Here is an 18,180-nt window from a genome sequence, read left to right on the forward strand (position 1 = left end):
AAGTGCAATGATTACATGTCATCTGAATGCTAATTCACTTACACCAGCTGTCTAAAGGCATTTTTGAGGGCCCGATGCCATGGCGTAGTGGGTAAAACCACTGCCTGCTGTGCAGGCATCCCATATGCACGCCGGTTCAAGACTCGATTGCTCTACTTCTGCACTTGATTTTAGCCAAAAGGCCGAGAAGCAATTGATTGCTCCACTTCTGATCCAGCTCTCTGCTGTGACCTGGGAAAGCAGTAGAAGCCTGTCCAAGTGCCTGGGCCCCTGCACCCATGTGGAAGATCTGGAAGAAGCTCCTGACTTTGGATCAGTCAGCTCCACCCATTGCAGCCTTTTGAGAAGTAAACCAGCAGATGAAGATCTGTCTCTCTGCCTCTGCTTCTGTAACTCTTCCTTCCAAATAAATAAATCTTTAAAAAACGACATTTTTGAGGCGATTGGGCAAATCCATTTAATACTGATTTTAAGCAGTATTACCAAAAAATAATGAATTCTTAGATAGTTAATGACATTGTGGTTTAAGAAGATATTTATATGTTTAAGAAATGTATTCAGAAATATGTGGCTGAAATAGCTGTAATTTGCTTTATAACATTTCAACCAATAAAAAGTAAAATAAGAACAGATAACACATGTGGCAAAACATTTATTCAATCTGGGTTATAGTTACATGGGGGCTCATTAAGCTACTCTTTTGTAGATTTGAAAAGACATCATAAGTTTCAAAAGTATTTTTGCTGACCACGTATACATCACAAGAACAAACTAAAATACCTCTAACAGCCGAAACCACGTAGCCACGTACAGTGGACAATTTTGAGATTGCAGTGACGCCCTGAAGGGTCCTAACAGCTCTTAGGAGACAGCAAACTTCAACAGAAAACAGCTCGGCTCAATGTTAAGCTGTAGCCGAAAGAAAAATGAGAAGCTGATTTCAAGTGTGGATTTTTTTTTAAGATGACACACTCAGATGATACTCTAGATTCAAGTAGTTTCCAACAACTTCAGGGACAGAGAGGATCTTGACGTCACCTACTCCAGACACCACACACTGATAAATCATGTTCAGAGCACTGCCACCTCAGGGCCACTATGTGCACAAGCCCAGCAAGTGCCATGAACATCATTCTTGATTTGCAAGGACACAGTCTGTGAGGCTATGTGCACTGGCCCTACTACTAACTCATCCCATTTCTCCTACCACTCCTACTGCTTCTTCCTCTACTACTACTTCTCATTGTAATATAATTGATATCAAAAATTGTTATTCTACAGGGTTGTTGTGAAAATGAAGACTTCATTTGATATGCATTGTATCATGTACTCCAGAGTTCTATTAAAATCTCAAACCACAGGGTCTCTGCAGATATTATCAGGTTACCATTAAGTCAATAATCTGGGCCTTAATCTGATGTAACTGCCATTCTTACAGGAAAAGAGAAACACAGAGGGAAGACGGCTGTACAAAGCTGGAGGCAGAGGCTGCAGTTATGCTACACAAGCCAAGGGATGCCTGGGGCTATCAGAAGCTGGAAGAGACAAGGAAGGGTCCTCCCTAAAGAATGCAAGACAGCATGAACTTGCTGATACCTTGATTTTGGACTTGGAACCTCCAGAACGGTGAGGAAATATATTTGTTTTAAGCCATCCAGTTTTTGGCACTTTATTACAACAGCTGTAGGAAACTGATACCGTATTACAGCGAGCACCGCCACAGCACTTTCACAAGCAATGCTATCTAGAATAGAACCCCAGACTTTTGTGTGTTGAAGGGTCTTCAACCACTTTATTATCGAACCTGGGTAGATACCTCTTTTAATGCAGCCCATTCTTCTGGCAACCATCTAACATCTTAACCTCAGGATGAGTCAAAAATTAAACAAATTCATCTCCTACAGCCAATTCTTCCACAATATAGCCCTTTCCTATTTCTGTGGATTATGGTCTTTTTAGTTCATTTGTTGAATTATTTAGTAGAGCATTAAGTCTTTGATTATAATGTAAGTTAATGTTATCTCGATGCAAGTTTTTAAAGTTGGATCTTTATTTATGAGTAAACTTTGATTGAAATTTTAACCGGAAAGATGTAAAGTCAATCTGCCATTCCCAGCCATCAGTAATTTGTCACCAGTTAGCCAAGGTTTTAAATGTCCTGTTCACCTTCATATTATGCAAAGGTGTAGGTTGCAGAGCATCAGTATTCAACTGAATCACTAGGTAAATAGTGCTTCAGTCAAGGCTGAAGATAAGGACCTTCACACTACCAGAGGATAGCCTCAAAGTGGGCATCAATCCACTTTGGTTCCATTATTAGTATGTCAAATACTTCTTCATTTTGCTATCTAGTGACTCCACTACAGAAAGAAAAATATATGGTATAACCCATACTGTTTGTACTTCGGTTGAAATTTCAAGTGTTCTCATACTGAAATGTTCTACAAATTGATGTCATCATGTAAGAATTCAGAAACATTCCCTTTTTTCTAGGAATTGAGATCAAACTTGAATATCTATTATTTATTACTGGGATTTAGAATGATGCAGATATATTTGATGCAAAATCTGAAGAAGCAGTTTTGTTCAGTGCCCTCTACTTAGAAAGGCAGGATTCTTTTGAGGTCAAATAGTTGTCAACAGGAATTTACATTTAAGTATTTATTAGATGCTGCAAACATTACACATGTTCATATCATAGCTCTGTGACTATAAACGGTCATCCACATTCAATGCAGTCACCTGCTTTACCACACTCTCAAGAGATACTCCCTGCTGTTAGAAAGAATCAAATATTTGGAACACCAGGAAAGGACCTCTCACATGAATGGACAGTTTTCGAAATACAAGCTTTTGTCTGTCTCTTAATATGTACTCATTTTGCCTTAATTCCAAGACATAGAATAAATCATTTTCTACATGATAGATCTCAAATCTCTGGAACAGTAATCTTGTTCCTGCTCTTTCTTCCCTTCCCTAGGTCCAGCCTCTGCCATTTCTTCAAATCTAAATTCAACACAAAGACAACTGCTTGATGTGTAGAAGTTAGCCAGAATCATTAGGAGAGTCATCCACTTGAATCACTTTCAAAGTCATGCATAAATCACTCATCATAGCTGCAAAGAACTGTGCTTAAGGAAACAAGTAAATGGCACTAAGTTCATAATTTTGGACAATTAACTTTCAAGTATCTATTGCAAGCTCTAGATCAATTATCAGGATATTAAAGGAAGGGACAGAAGATCCAGAGAGTGCAATGTGATGTTTTAATACATATTTATGTTGTGGAATGTTTAAATTAGTTAATTAACAGTTATAATCTTTCATTCTTCTTCACATAGATGATGCTGGGTAGGGTTTTGCATTATTAGAAAGTACGTGGTATTAGGGAAATCCCTTCCTCCTACAAAATCTTTCATGATTCAGTCAAAAATCACCTTCAGCCACTTCATGGCTTATAGACCTCCGGGAGTTGGATCAAATGTCTTCCCTAAACCCAACCCACTAAGAGTGCTTCTGGGAACCACAGCAGTTCAGTTATCAGACACCAGCAGCTTTTTTTTTTTTTATTTGACAGGTAGAGTTATAGACAGAAAGGTCTTCCTTCCATTGGTTCACTCCCCTAATGGCTGCCACAGCCGGCACAGCACCGATCCAAAGCCAGGAGCCGGGTGCTTCCTCCTGGTCTCCCATGGGTGGGTGCAGGCACCCAAGCACTTGGGCCATCCTCCACTGCCCTCCCGGGCCACAGCAGAGAGCTGGACTGGAAGAGGAGCAACTGGGATTAGAACCCGGTGCCCATATAGGATGCCGGCGCAGCAGGCAGAGGATTAACCAAGTGCGCCATGGCGCTGGTCCTGACACCAGCAGCTTTAACTTACAAGTCTCCTGGCCCTAACAAAGTTTCTCTACTGCACTAAGCAAGAGGGTGGCACCAAGCTATCTTTCATCAGTGGAAGGAACACTGTGGATAGGACAAGTCTGAGCTCTCTCAGATCAGACAGATGTCCAAATTCCTAGGTAAATAGAAAAATTTGAGCCAGTTTACTCATTCTCTCCACTCAACCTACAGCTATTCTCACCCACATCCTCATATCTACATAGAAGATCCCAGAGTTAATACACAGGAGTCCCTCAAAATTCCCTACTAAACCTAACCAGTAAACACACATGCACGCACACACACACACAGGTGCATGAAACTTCCAGAATAAGAGAACCTCTAAAACATCAAGTATAAAAAATCATTAATTCTACCAAAGTATCCTTACCCCTCCAGAATTACCCTGACAACATGACAAATCAAAGACCAGGATTGCCTTAAAGTCTACTTAGCTATGGTGCCCAGAGATTCCCAGGAGCAATTCTCCCCGATTCACTAAAGTGTCAAGGGTCTCTCATTCAGTGCACAGTCTTCAAAGACCACTGATGGCAGTGGAAGAGAAATACCATGGTTACCCTGAAGAGTTATATATTTTGGAGAGTGAGCATAGGATATGCCATCTGGTAGTGACATTAACCCCACTAGGATTCAACTAACCTTCATGCAGACAGCAGGGAGCATTGCCATCTCAACTAACAGCATAAGACACTAAGTGTCATTATCCTACTAAGTGTTGGGCATGAAAAAGTAATTGACTAATTAAATGTATAGGATGACACAGCAGAAATCTCTCAACATTAAATGTATAGATTAATTATGACACAGGAGAAATCTCTCAACATTAAGTCAATTTTTTACTAACAGGAGGCATGTAAGTGAACAACAGTGAAATGTCAGAATTTTTAAATCATAGGTCAGACTATCATATGAGGAAAGAATTTTTTAAAAAACTTCAGATTTCAAAATAATTTGATAATTTTCACCTTTCTCAAAGAGCTAAAACATGAGAGCTGTCAGAAGAAATGGTTCTTTCTCCATAAAGATGTAAGAATTTGTTAAACAACTGCAAAGTATTATTCTGGAGTCATTTGGGCAACTCCAAACTTCACAAGTTTTTAGGTATGCACTTTCTGGGAAATGTTTACATTTTTCAAAAACTGATGCTCTTCAAAGTGGTTGTAAATTTCCCTACAGGTTAACACAATCTCTAGTTTTAATATCTCTTGCCGATATTAAGACTGGTTAAGTTTACCTTTGGACTAGGTCTTCTCAAAACAAGATTAGGAGCCAAAACCAGAAATAAAGTGGAAGGCTTCTTTTATTTGTTCCTTTTTTCTTCTATATGACAACAGTAAAATGATCACAGTATTGATGGAGACAGTGGAGCACATTTGCCACCTGAACCAACAGGGCAAAGCAAAGGAAGCACAAATCCTACAGAAGTTCCAAGAACAAAGCACAAGGAAAAGAATGCAAAGTGCGCCCTCTATCGGTCCCTGTGTTTCAACTGCTGTTGTGGTTGGCTGGCCAGTTGTAGCCTGCAAAAGGTGAGAGACCAAGGCCATGACAGTACAAAAATTCTAAGATGTGCTGAAACAGAGGTAAGAATCTAGAAGAAACCTCCCTGGCTGGAACTGAAGAGTTCTGACCACGTGTGAACTGGCAGTGTGATACGTGAAGTCACAGCAATACCATCCCCACATGTCAGCCATCATAAAATTACAAGTATGTCTCAAACTACATATTGTTGTTGAGATTAAAGATTAGACTATATGAGAGGTTGTAACAAAACCATTTAGACTATCTACTTGTTCTGCACTTTTATCAACTCTTTAGGGGAAGGAAAGAATTTCACAATTGTCCTCAAGGATTTCTAGCCTCATAATTATTTATTGAAATTAATCTTGAGTTGGTACTTCCAGTATGGTCTTCTATCATTATGTATGCAAATAGCAAATGGCTTAAAACAAATATATTAATTTGAAGTGGCCATTTGGCATCATGCTAATTAGGAAAGTCTACTGCCTATCTCTTTAACCAATGCCTTGTAAACTGTTAAAGGAAAGAGACAAACACTGGGCCACTTTGAGACTTTAGCAAAGACTCTAGAACATCTCCATATACCCCAAGAAGAGAAAATATTTTGCTTCTAATTTCAGAAGACTCACAAAACCCCCATCCCCACCTCTGATCCAATGTTAAGAAATCCTGCTCAAAACAAATGTGCTAAGTGGTATAACTTCTGTGTGAAGGCGGTTAATATCCTTCAGCAGGTGATAAAAGAAGATTGTGTAGGTTGGAAATGTTTTCCAAATAACTTAAGAAAAAATATTTTCTCTACGTTTCAGAGTAAAGAAATAATTTTTAGTGTTTTCTATCCTCTGTGGGTCATCTGATTTTATTATGAAATGTGCATACATCAAATACATGCACACCTACAAACATACACAGACATGAACACATTCTCTCTCACACACACACACTTTTTCTGGCTATTGGAGTGTCAGAAATAAATGTGTTTCAGAGGGCTTCAACAATTTCACAGAATGGTCAGCATTAGGACTAAACAGGTCAAGACACCGCTTCCAACACCAGCATCCCGTATCAGAGCACCAGTTCCAGTCCTGACTGCTCTGTTTCTGATCCAGATTCCTGCTAATGCTCCTCAGAAGGCAACAGATGACAGCCCAAGTGCTTGGGTCCCTGGTATGCATGTGGGAGATCCAGATAGAGTTCCAGGCTCCTGGCTTCAGCCCAGCCCAGCCCTGGCTGCCACAGCTATCTGGTTAGTGAACCAGCAGATGAAGATCTCTCTGCCTGTTTCTCTGTATGTATGTATGTATGTGTCTACGTGTGTGTGTGTGTGTCTCTGCCATGCTTCTGTTCTAGTAGATAAAAGGTTAAAAAAATCACAAAAACATTATGAAAAAATTTCTGCCTGGATTTCAAAAACCTTTTGCATCAAAACAATTTCAATTTCCATGAACTTTTGGGTTTTCATATTTATTTACTTGAAAGGCAGAGCTAGAGACAGAGAAAGATAAAGTGATTTCCATCTACTGGTTCACTTCCCAAATGGCTATAACAGCAGGGCTGGGCAAGGATGAAGCCAGGAGCCAAGAACTCCATCTGGGTCACACATGGGTGTCAGCCTCAAGCACTTGGGCCATCTTCCGTTGCTTTGCCAGGTGCATTAGCAAGGAGCTGGACCAAAAAGTGGAGCAACTGGGCCCTCAACCTTCACCCACATGGGTTGGGGTCATTGCAGGCAGTGGCTTAGCCCACTGCACCACACCACTGACCCAGCGCACCCATGAACTTGGTAAAGCCTCCTTTTACCAGAATAATCAAAAAGTTTAGCAAATCAAGTATGCCAGTTTTTACTCAAGTATAGTCATGGTCTTACCCAACAAGCATTCCATACCCTTATATTTCAGTTATTTAATGTATTTGTTACCTAATGAGCATAATCATGGGTTGTGACAAGTTCTGAGGCTCAGTAAAAGTCTGAATTGAGGATATTTTGTATGGTTCGGGGCAATTTCTTCATGTTATTTTAAACTAAAAATTTATGTTGGGAATTTACTGTGTATAAAAGAAGCAGTAAATTCAGGAAAGCCAATTAGAATTCTAGCTCTCTTCCACTTGATTTTTACAAGTCACACTTCACTTTGGTAAGCAGCTCCTCTTCACTAAGTCAGATGACTCCCACCTTCTTAAAAGGGGCCATGAAAGTTACCGCTGTTCTGGAAAGCATCCCTGGTCAACCACCTCATCTCTTTACACCCACAGGACTGCACATGCAACACACACACACACACACACCTGTCTCACAGCTGCTTCTGTCCACACAGCAATCATTACAGTAAAGTCATCAATGTAACTGCTTTTCTTCTACTAAGTTACCCATGTTATTAAAATGAGTCCCTTAAGAAAGTACATACCATTTTCTTTTATTTTCCCTTAAATGATTTTTTCACATGGGCTAAGAGTTTAGGGATGAAAATCCCTTACTGTCCCTTTTTCTATCATTCAAAGAACAAACAAATGTACAGATTCACAAATAGCCACTGGTAAATGCTGAACTTTGGAACTCATCAGAAGAGACTTCAAAATGAGTAAAAGGCTGGAGTGGGGATTTTTATAGCTCAACATGTTTTTCCTTCCTCTAAATGATAAGTAATAACAAACTGATTACACCTAGGATTTAACCATTCAAACTTCCACTGTGTGCAAAGATTAGGGAATTTAAAAATCACTTCTCATTGAATCACTAGGATTATTTTGAGGGCAACCAACGTACTCTCATACTCAATGACTTTTCGTTTACTCCAACTTGTGGAAGAAGCACTCGAGTAGGCCTAATTTGGAAGAGCAAAGATGAACATGCCACACCTTGCCCTAGAGAAAGAAACTATGATAAGACGTGTTGCGCAAGGATCAGAATACAGGTAGAAAGAACATCCTCCAAGAATTTCAACACAAGTATCTAAGTAACTATGAGGAAATACTTCACTTTGGCTTTTTTTAAAAAAGTGGAGAATTCCAGGGAGGCTTCCTGGAGGCAATGGCAATTTGGCTGAGCACATGATCAACAACACAAAAGCATGGAAATACCTGGTGCACTTGAATATACATTTTTTAAAGATTTATTTAAAAGGCAGAGTTGCGGAGAAGCAGAAAGATCTTCCATCTGCTGGTTCACTCCCCAGATGGCAGCAATGACTGGAACTGCACTGATCCAAACCAGGAGCTTCCTCCAGATCTCCTATGTGGTTGCAGGGGCCCAAGAACTTGGGCTTTCTGCTACTGCTTTCCCAGATCATAGCAGAGAGCTGGAGCAGAAGTGAAGCAGCTGGGACTCAAACCGGCACCCACATGGGATGCTGGCACTGCAGGTGCTTTACCTGGTACACAACAGCACCAGTCCCACACTTGAATATGAAGAATCTGGTGTGGCTTAAGTGTACAGTGCTCTCAGGGTGGTGGAAAGCTGAAAAGAGGCTGCCAATGCGTCTCGACTGTCATATAAGAGACCGATGTGTCCTCTGCAGTCAGTACGAAGGCACGGATGGGGCAGCCCTTTGGCCTCGTGGTTAAGACATCACTTAAGATACTCGCATCCCATACCTGAGTACATGAGTTTAATTCCCAGCCCGACTCCTGATGCCAGCTTCCTGCTCATACAGACCCTGGGAATCATCAGGTGACAGCTCAAATAATTGGGTTCCTATGACCTGTGTGGCAGACTCAGATTCAACTCCCAACTCTTGGCTTCAGCCCTGGCCCAGCCTCAGCCATTCTGGGCATTTCATAAGTGAACCAGCAGATGGGACCTGTACTGCCACCTCTTTGACTCTCTGCTCTGCAAATCAAGATCATATTTACCTATCAAAATATATACAGAGGCCTGGAAGGTTTGGAAGTTGTTGGCAGAGAAGTAACATGATCAGCTCTGTGGTTGAAAAAATTCAACAAGGCAGCATTTTAAAGGCTGAAGTGAGAGAGTAGGTACTGAGAGATGAAGAGCCCCTGAGGTCCCGAGCTGGGAAATAGCTCTGGGACAGGAAAGGGTAGGACAGAGATAAGTAGCATTGCTGAGGGAGAATCACGAAGGTTGTGTAGCTTCAGCTACAATGAACTTGTAGAGGAGGGAACCAAACTGTCAGAAAGTCCAGTGAGGCGCCCCACCTTCCACACAGGAACGCCATGGACAGCGACAAGGAACCCAAGCAGAGAAGTGCAGCTGTCAGAGCAGAAAGGGAGCCCGGAGCTGTGGAGGCGGGGCGTGCGTGCAGTGCCTCTCCTGGAGCACTAGCCAGAAAATCACAATGTGACGGTAAAATCTAAAGCTGCAAAACAAGAGTTGAGGGTACAGTTGAAGGACTCTAGAGGAAATGACATTTAAAGAGACAAGAAGGGGCTAAAAAAGTCCTCCAGGGCAAAGACTAAAGGTGAAGAAATATTAGTTTATGTCTATTCTGAAAGACAGGACCAAAGAGAAATGGACAGCAAACAGGAAGCAAAACTGGACTGAAGTGTCATGAGCCAGAGGGGGATGTCTTTGGTAATGGATGATATCTCCAGAGAAAGGAGTAATGGGCAGGGGAAGGGGACGATGACATCATTAGAGTTGGCAATGACGCAAGTACGGAGCATGCACGATCATTAAACTCCTCCTGGGGGCTGGTGCTTAAGCATAGTGGGCTAAGCCTCCGCCTGTGGCACTGGCATCCCATATGGGAGCCGGTTCACTTTGTGTCCCTGCTGCTCCACTTCCAATCCAGCTCTCTGCTTATGGCCTGGGAAGGCAGACGATGGCCCAAGTCCACGAGAGACCCAGAAGAAGCTTCTGGCTCCTGGCTTTGGATCGGTACAGCTCCGGCCATTGCAGGCACTATAACAGACTTAAGAGTGAACAGGATTATCAAGCAAGAGAAATCAAGGACAGAAGTGAAGACAGGGGAAAGAAGACTACAAAGTACTGGAAAGAGGGAGGAAGTTGGAAATTTCAGGACTAGAAAGCAGGCAGGGCCCCCGCTGTGGCACAGCAGGTGAAGCTGCCGCCTGCATGCCGATATCCCATATGGGTGCCAGTTTGAGACCCGGCTGCTCCACTACCGGTCCAACTCTCTGCTATGGCCTGGGAAAGCAGTACAAGATGGCCCAAGTCCTTGGGCCCCTTCACCCAGGTGTGGGACCTGGAAGAAACTTCTGGTTCCTGGCTTCAGTTTGGCCCAACTCCAGCCGTTGCCACCATTTGGGGAGTGAACTAACAGATGGAGGCTCTCTCTCTGCCTCTCTCTCCTTGCCTTTTAAAAATAAAACCCTTAATAAAAATAAAGAAAGCAGGCTCCAACATGAGAAAAGCCCAGGGGAAAGATGAGAGCATGAGTGGGAGGTGGGCCTTGGAAAGAGGAAAACAGTCCACGCGCACTCTGTCTCATTCTTCCCCTACCCGTCCTTTCGTTCCAGGATGAACAGAAATGAAAGAATGGAAAAGTGAGTGAATCCTTTCTAGTTTTTAAACCTCCCTCTCTAAAAACACTCCCCTCTGTAGGTACATAGATACACACATGTATATACAGCCTCCCATTATTTATCAGTGTTGTATATGCTCTTTAATAGCCATTAGCACCTCCATATTTACTACAGCTGGAAAAATTCATAAAGATGGACATGCAACACTGCCTTCACTTGGCAATTTATCCTTTCTTGCTTCAGAAAATGTGCAAAGATAAACCTTACGACATTTTAAAAACTATAGAAAATTTAAACTAAGTATCCCAAAGCCGACTCTCTCCTTTTAGCAGAGAGGTTATCAAGTACTTTATTGAAAGATTTGCCTGCCATCTATTTCCTGGACTTGGGTTGGATACGAGTGCCTATCTCCAGGAAAACAAAATGGTTTAAAGGCAGTCAACTGGAAAGAAAGAAGTCCAAAGTAGCCGGCATGCTCCATAACGGGAGGGTCGGTCTCTAAACAAATCAAGAGGCGGTTCTGCATTAAGGAATGAGAAGTGTCATTTCCAACATACGATTCCTGCAAATAATTCGGTTCTACTCAAGCTTGATTTCAAAAGTGGATAACCAAAGCCAGAATTAAATGGAGGCCTATGGGAACATCACCTATTTTGAATCACCTCCAAATTTCAGTGGTAAAATAAGATGTTGGTCTGAACACAGCAACTTTCTAGCCTCCCTGCACTAGTAAGACATCAGCTAGGAAAACAAAAACAAGATTCATGCAATTATACTGGAAGAAAAGGAAGCTGATTAAAAAAAGAAAGGATATGTTTATGTTGCAAAATTGAATATCTCATCAGCTTTTCTGAAATACTTGGGAAGTTGAGAAAGTAAACAAGCATACAAAATGCATTTTGAAGCCTTTCATTTAAGTGTAGGTTAATATGTTCCATATGCCACTTTGTCTTTTGAAAGAAAATGCTGTAAAGTAAACTTATTAAAAAGCACTTGTCAAAAACAACTGTCTCCAAATATCTTCATTACATTTAAGAATACAAGCACAAGTTCATTTAGCACTATAAAGAGAAAATGTTTTTTTCCAACCTCAGTTGCTAGAAACACACGACACTATTTGTGACAAATACTTCATTTTCATGGAAGAAGCCAAATCCAGTTTTACGGAAATACGATGTGCTAGAGGAAGAAGCTGAAGCTGCAGGATAGAAAAATCTTCAGCAAACACTTGTGAGACCACACCCCCTACAATCTGACCACCAGAAACATGCATCCATTGCTGCTTCTGGAGGGCTCTATCAAGACGTTTTCATAATCCTTGCATAAAATATAACTAGACACATAAACAGAAGAGATGTAAGTCACTACGTACCAAGCTCGAGAAATTCCAGAAGACCATAATAAAGTTACGATTTGTCCATCCACCTTTCTGTAATTCTGCCTGAAATGTGCCTTACAATCATTCCAAAATGTAAAGCTAGGCAAATGACCATCTACCACATAAATAAATCATGAGGTCCCAAGACAGATACAGGCAATAGGGGTTAACAGTAGCTAATAATGACTGTCATAAAGGGGGGTGAGGAGGCAGCAAATCTTAACCCTGTTATCGTCCAAAGCATCAGTTGTCAATCAGCTTCTCTAAATACTGGCAATCTCTCCACTCTCCAAAGCTATTCATTCTCAGCATTGTGTTTGTGTGCCTAATTAATAACAAAAATTAGCACAGCCTGATGCCATTAGTGATTATTAAATGCATTTTTATTTTAAGATCTAGTTCTCAAAATAGGAGGAAAGAACTGTGATGGGTTATTACAGTTATAATACAAGCTTTTATCCAAAAGTAGAGGGATGGGGGGGCAACATTCTATTTTCAATCCTCCGGCATATTTTGAAATGAAACATAGAGTTAAATTATACATTTGCTCTCTATTCCAGACTGGATGCAATTGATTTTAACTGACTAAATTATCTGATCTCTGCCAAGAATTTTATTTCATTAAGAAAATGATATTATGGAGCATCTGAGATCATAGAGCAGACTAAACATAATGCCAAAGGAGTTCTGAGAATGCTCCACAGTGAAGGTTTGATTATTTGCAGATGGAATATGAAAAAAAGAAAAAGAATCAGGTCCCAGGGGTAAGCCTAACCAATCCTGGTACCACTGCCGCCTACATCGCAGCACAAAGCCAAGAAAATAACTGATCTAAGCTACAACACCTCTTTTTTAAAGTACTAATCACATTTCTTCCTAGAAAGTAATATTTAACTGCCACTATCCAAAACAAAGGAGGAAAAGGAAATGTTGGTCCCACAATAAGCTCTAGCATGTCAACTGTCACTGCTGACATGATCTGGCCAGTAGTCCAGCATGCACCAAGGAACTAATTTAAATCAATCTCCTTTGGGAAAGCCAATTGTTTGGTATGCACAACAATTGATGTAGGATCAATCAGTGGACATGAGATCAATTAAAACCAGCTTAAGTTTGTGACGAGGGACAATTCACACAACTTGAGTTAGATCTCCATTCATTTCAATACTCTCACAATGCAATTCTTAAGCTTCCTTGCAAAGCAGAAAAGCTACTATCACCCTACACTGTCTAGCCAGCCTTTAAGTAGTTCCACTTTTAATTAAAAACACAGTACACCCTTTGTTGGCACAGATAGTGTGGTCACTTTTAAAGACAGCAGTTATTTTAGCCAGAAACTTGGGATTTTGGAAGGGACATCTGTTCAGGAAAAAAAAAAAAGAAAAAACTTAATAGATTTTTTTAACAACCTTACCAATTTACATGTACTGGAAAGCATTTGAATTTTATTAAGTCGAAAGGTTGGTTTGGCAAAACTCAGTATGCACACTTTAGAATTGGGTTTATAAAATGTCAGCACATGGGGGTGTGGAGAGCAACTGCTCCAAGAGAGTTTTCACTAAAGCAGGCTTTGAAATAAACAGGTTCTGCCTCGGATATCCAGGAAGGCAGGGTATCTGCAGGGAAAAGCGTGCAGTATCACTTCTGGCCGCAGGAGTGCTGTAATGTCATTCTCCAGCAAACAGCATCTTTGCGCTGGTTTCTACTAAAACATGCAAAATTCCGCTGCATTCAACCACAATGGGACAGGCAGTGTGGATGAGAAAATAACCTCCAAATTAAGAAGTCCTCTACGAAACAAGATTTTGGCAAAGGGTTTCAGTTATTTCTATATATTTTACAAACTTTAAGATCTTTGGCCTTTCAACTAAACAGATTGCAGCTTTGGCTTATCCAAGGGCCGAAACCTCTCCAAACACTTTAGAACCCAAGATAACCAAATATTGCCAGCTCTGCCCAACCTTACCTGGAAAACAAATTCCGGAGTACAGGAGCAGGTTGTGAGGGGAGAGGAGACAGAAAAGGACTTTTCCAAGGTGAGCATCAACAATATCAAACTTCCATGGCCTCTGGGAAGAAATTTCTCCCTAGTATTTTTATGTGGGATAGTTTCTGAAAATGAGAAGTATTTTCTAAGAGACAAAAATGAAAGATAGCAAGAGGTGTAGGGACAGGTGGCGGTAACAATGGCGAGCAGAGGCTCCAGAAGTCACCAGCTATCCTGAATTTTCCCCTAGACGGACCAACCTCGAACCCTGGGCGAGAACAGTTTAACGCCCTAAAAAGCCCTCTCCACCCTCTAGACAGAAGGCCAAGGAATCCCATAAAATGAGTTCTAAACAAATCACATCACAGGCCAAGTGAGACATTTATATCCCAGCAAAATTAAGATCTACGAAACAACCTCACGACAAAGTCTGCGCTGGGCGAAGACAAACAGCTCTCACCAGATTCCCGCAAGAGGCTGCTGCGCACTTCCCCCGCGAGAGTAATTGAAGGTGTGTGTGTCTGGTGTGGTTTATGTTGAAGTCCACCAGAAGGCTTAATTGCGCCTAACAGCACTTGCCTTAAAATGCAGTCGAATTAGCTACAGCCCCGGCAGGACTGGAAGTTAGAAACACGCGCGCACTCAATCTGCAGGAAAGCTAATTCTCTGAGACCTTTCTGGAGTCTTCCATTCGCTTTCCCCGCTGCGCACACAAGTGATGGAGACACACCAAGTGGTTAAAAAGCCGCAAGTGAATTTCATTGAGAACAGAAACCCGTCGGAATGGCAGCTTTCATGGAGAGCAAATGGATGGGAGCGCGGAGGGTGGGGGGCTGCTTAGGAAAAAAAAAAACCCGCAGAGGTACACTCCCCAGGAAAATTAGCGCACGAGCTGCTCATTAACTAAGAACTCATTTCGTCTCAAGTTCTAGCAAGAGAGATCACTGTTGCCCTTTTCCTGGAAAAAACAGGTCCTCCGGCTCTACTAGGCGCTCCTCCCCAGCACCCACCAACCCAGTGCTAGGTCTTGTTCACAGCTTTCTGGGGCCGGGATTTGGGGAGCACGTGGGTGGGGAAGGTAGAGAGAGAAACGCACCACAGGTTAGATGGCTAAGCAGACAAAGAAGGAAAAAAAAAAAGAGGAAAATGGAGCCAGATAAGAAAAGCGACCGAGAGAGAAGCGCGGCAGCGAACTTGGGTGCGCAGCGCACGACTTAGCGCGGAGCGCTCGCAAGACGCGAGCTCAGGGGCCCCCTGCGCGTCGCGCTCACCGCGCCTACTGGGGACAGAAGCGACAGAGCGTCCCGCAGAGTCTCCGGGCGCCCAGAGTGGGAGGTGTGGCCCGCGAGAGCTGGGGTGGAGAGCAAGGTCCTGCCCAAATGAGCCGGCGAGCCCAGGCGTGGGTGAGCGCTGCGGGACGCCGCGCTCTTGGGGCAGAGGGGGACCCACCTCGCTTATTGCGTCTCCATCGGTTGCCTTGGCAGTGGCTGTAATCCATACAGTTCAGAATGATGAGCGCAAAGGAGAAGAGGCGAAACTGCATCTGGACGGTTGGCTGGGGAGAGGCGCCTCTCAGAGTCGGGGAACTGGAGGGCTCATCCAAGAAGCCGGCGCCGGCGCGCTGCTGGGGAGGACTCGGAGGGCGAGTCGCCGCTAGCCCGGGGCCGCACGCGTCAGTTCGGCGCGAGCAGCATCTCTCCGCCGTGAACCTGAGACGAGGAGCGAGAAAGAGTGGGTGGATATGGAGACAGCCCCGGGGAGGCAGCTGCGCCTTCGCGCGTCCCAATTTAAAGACGGGAGGGGAGGAGGAAGCGAAGCCCCTGCCTGGCACGAGCGGTGGAGCGCACAGCTGCGGACAACAGGGAAGCGTGATTACAATCAGTGAATTAGCAACCTCTGCGGAGCCCCAGGCTCCGACCCCGCGCAAAGGGCGTCGTGCGGGCGCTGCGGAAAACGGACAGAGCCCCCCACCCTACCCCACCCCACCCCCATAGCACCGAGAGCTCAGGGTTCAAAGAACGCTCTTGGGCTCTTTGCGCCCCACGGCAGAGTCTCCCGGCGCCGCAGCAGCGGCGGCCAGGTATGGGGCGCCTACCGTGCGCACGTCGGTCTCGGAGGGCGCGGCGTGCCTAGGCACGGCGCTCCATCCCAGGTCGGGAAGCCGGCCGCTTCGTTAGCACGTGGGCCAGGGGAAAGTTTGCGGCGAGCCACCGGGAGCGCCTGGCAGCTACCGGGTCCCAGCGGCCGCCGCAGGGCTGGCGTGCGCCGAGGGTCGTCTGGGCGGGCGGCGCCCGGTATGAGCTGCCCTGGACAGGCACGTACGCGGCCACTGGGATGCTGCGTCCCGCTCGCAAGTGCTACCCCTGGGCAACGGGTGCGCCCGCTCTCGCTTTCCACTGCGTCCCTGTCCAATTGCGCAGCTTCCCGGGCTCTCTCCACGGCCCCTTCACAGCCAAGCCTTCGTCGTTTCCAAGCTGTGGGAGACAGAGATGTGGCGAGCGCACTTTCCGATGGAGATGCAGAAGGGCTGAGGCTCGGGATGCTTCTATAAGTAGGTGGTGCTGTGGTCCAAGGCATCTAAGTCCAGGCTGCCTCGGAGTTCCTGGGTCCTAAAGCCAGAAACGCTCTGGTTTCCCTGAGGTCCTAAAGAGCGCGGACGGTTTAGAGCTAGCCTCTGCCCGGGCGAATCCCTGTGCGGGCTTTCCCAGAGGAGGTGGCGAAAATGAAGAGTGGCTTGTGACAGAGAGCGCCCTGGCCTTGCTGAGCCTGCCTGGGAGCCCCGCCATTCGCCCTCGAGACGTCCTCTCAGGCGCTGTGCGGTCGGTCCCGAGCAAATCGCCAACATTTCTGCAGAGGGATCGACTGACCGACTGATGTCTCCGGCTGGATCTTGCTTTCTTTCCAAGCTCTAGGCCGAGACCGCTGTTTCTTACCGAAAGAGTTTCACCTTGAGCCACATCCCAGAAGATGCCACACCTCTGTCACTTTTTAGTTTGCATCTAGCTTTGTTTTGTAGGCAGATGCGTCAGCACAACTCAAATTAAAATGTGCCCTCTGTTTAGGTGGTGACGGAAGTGTTCCAATAGCTTTTGCTCATCTTCAAAACTACAAGTTCTCTTGACTTTGGTCCTCTCCTGGAAATCTTACAAAAACCTGTGCAGTATTCAAGAAATTGGGACCTTGATTCTTTAAAGAAAATCTCGCTTCCCACTGGAGTGTTTCTCATTCCTAATCCTTCTCCCTCCTACTCTTCCCACTCCCAAAGTCTCCTGCATGAAACTTCGGGTGCCTTGGATTTGGACAAATACCCTATTTAACAATGTGTTGTGTTAAATACACTTGATGCTACCTGATTGCATTCTGGTAAACCGCTCTGCTGCATTCACTGCTGTGAGAAAGAATGTGCTTAGTCCTCTGCTAAACCATGGCACTGGGAGTGTCTCCATAGATATGCCCACGGATACCATATTATGGTAACATTTCTTGGCATTTAAATTCCCTTTTGTATTCCTTCAGTTTCAGAAGACATTCAGAAAGTTAAAGACTCGAGACAATTATATAGAAGCCATAGAAGGTTAAAATAATGATTGCTGTATTTCACAATTGTATATATGGCTATTTTATGCATTGCAAGTATATAGCGATATTTGTGTGTGAAACATTTCAATGTTAGGGACCTGGGTTATGCATAGTGGGTTAAGCCACTGCCCACAACACAGGTATCCTACATGGGAGCAGCGGTTCAAGTCCAGACTGCTCTGCTTCCGATCCAGTTCCCAGCTATTTGCACCTGGAAAAGCAGTGAAAGATGGCCCAAATACTTGAGTCCCTGCCATCCATGTGGGAGACCCAGATGGAGTTCTAGGCTCCTGGCTTATTGTGGCCATTTGGGGAGCAAACCAGCAAATGGAAGTCTCTCTCTCTCTCTCTCTCTCTCTCACTCTGCCTTTC

At 44.0% G+C, this 18,180-nt stretch overlaps 1 protein-coding gene across 5 annotated transcripts in view; it reads right to left on the bottom strand.

Moving 5' to 3' along the window:
• RSPO2 (R-spondin 2) overlaps positions 1-17,014 on the bottom strand; it is a 185,301-nt gene extending 168,287 nt beyond the window's left edge. For 2 of the 5 annotated variants that reach the window (XM_089335587.1, XM_089335586.1), the window contains exon 1: positions 15,679-16,106. In XM_089335587.1, coding sequence (XP_089191713.1) covers positions 15,679-15,772 — 94 coding nt within the window. In that variant the 5' untranslated portion in view covers positions 15,773-16,106. The other 3 variants (XM_089335585.1, XM_002710731.6, XM_008255829.5) reach the window with 3 other exon arrangements.
• Positions 17,015-18,180: the final 1,166 nt, after the last annotated feature.

The sequence above is a fragment of the Oryctolagus cuniculus genome, chromosome 6 (genome assembly GCF_051225735.1).
Source record: "Oryctolagus cuniculus isolate XC-2025 breed Fujian yellow rabbit chromosome 6, ASM5122573v1, whole genome shotgun sequence".
Lineage (NCBI taxonomy): Eukaryota > Metazoa > Chordata > Mammalia > Lagomorpha > Leporidae > Oryctolagus > Oryctolagus cuniculus.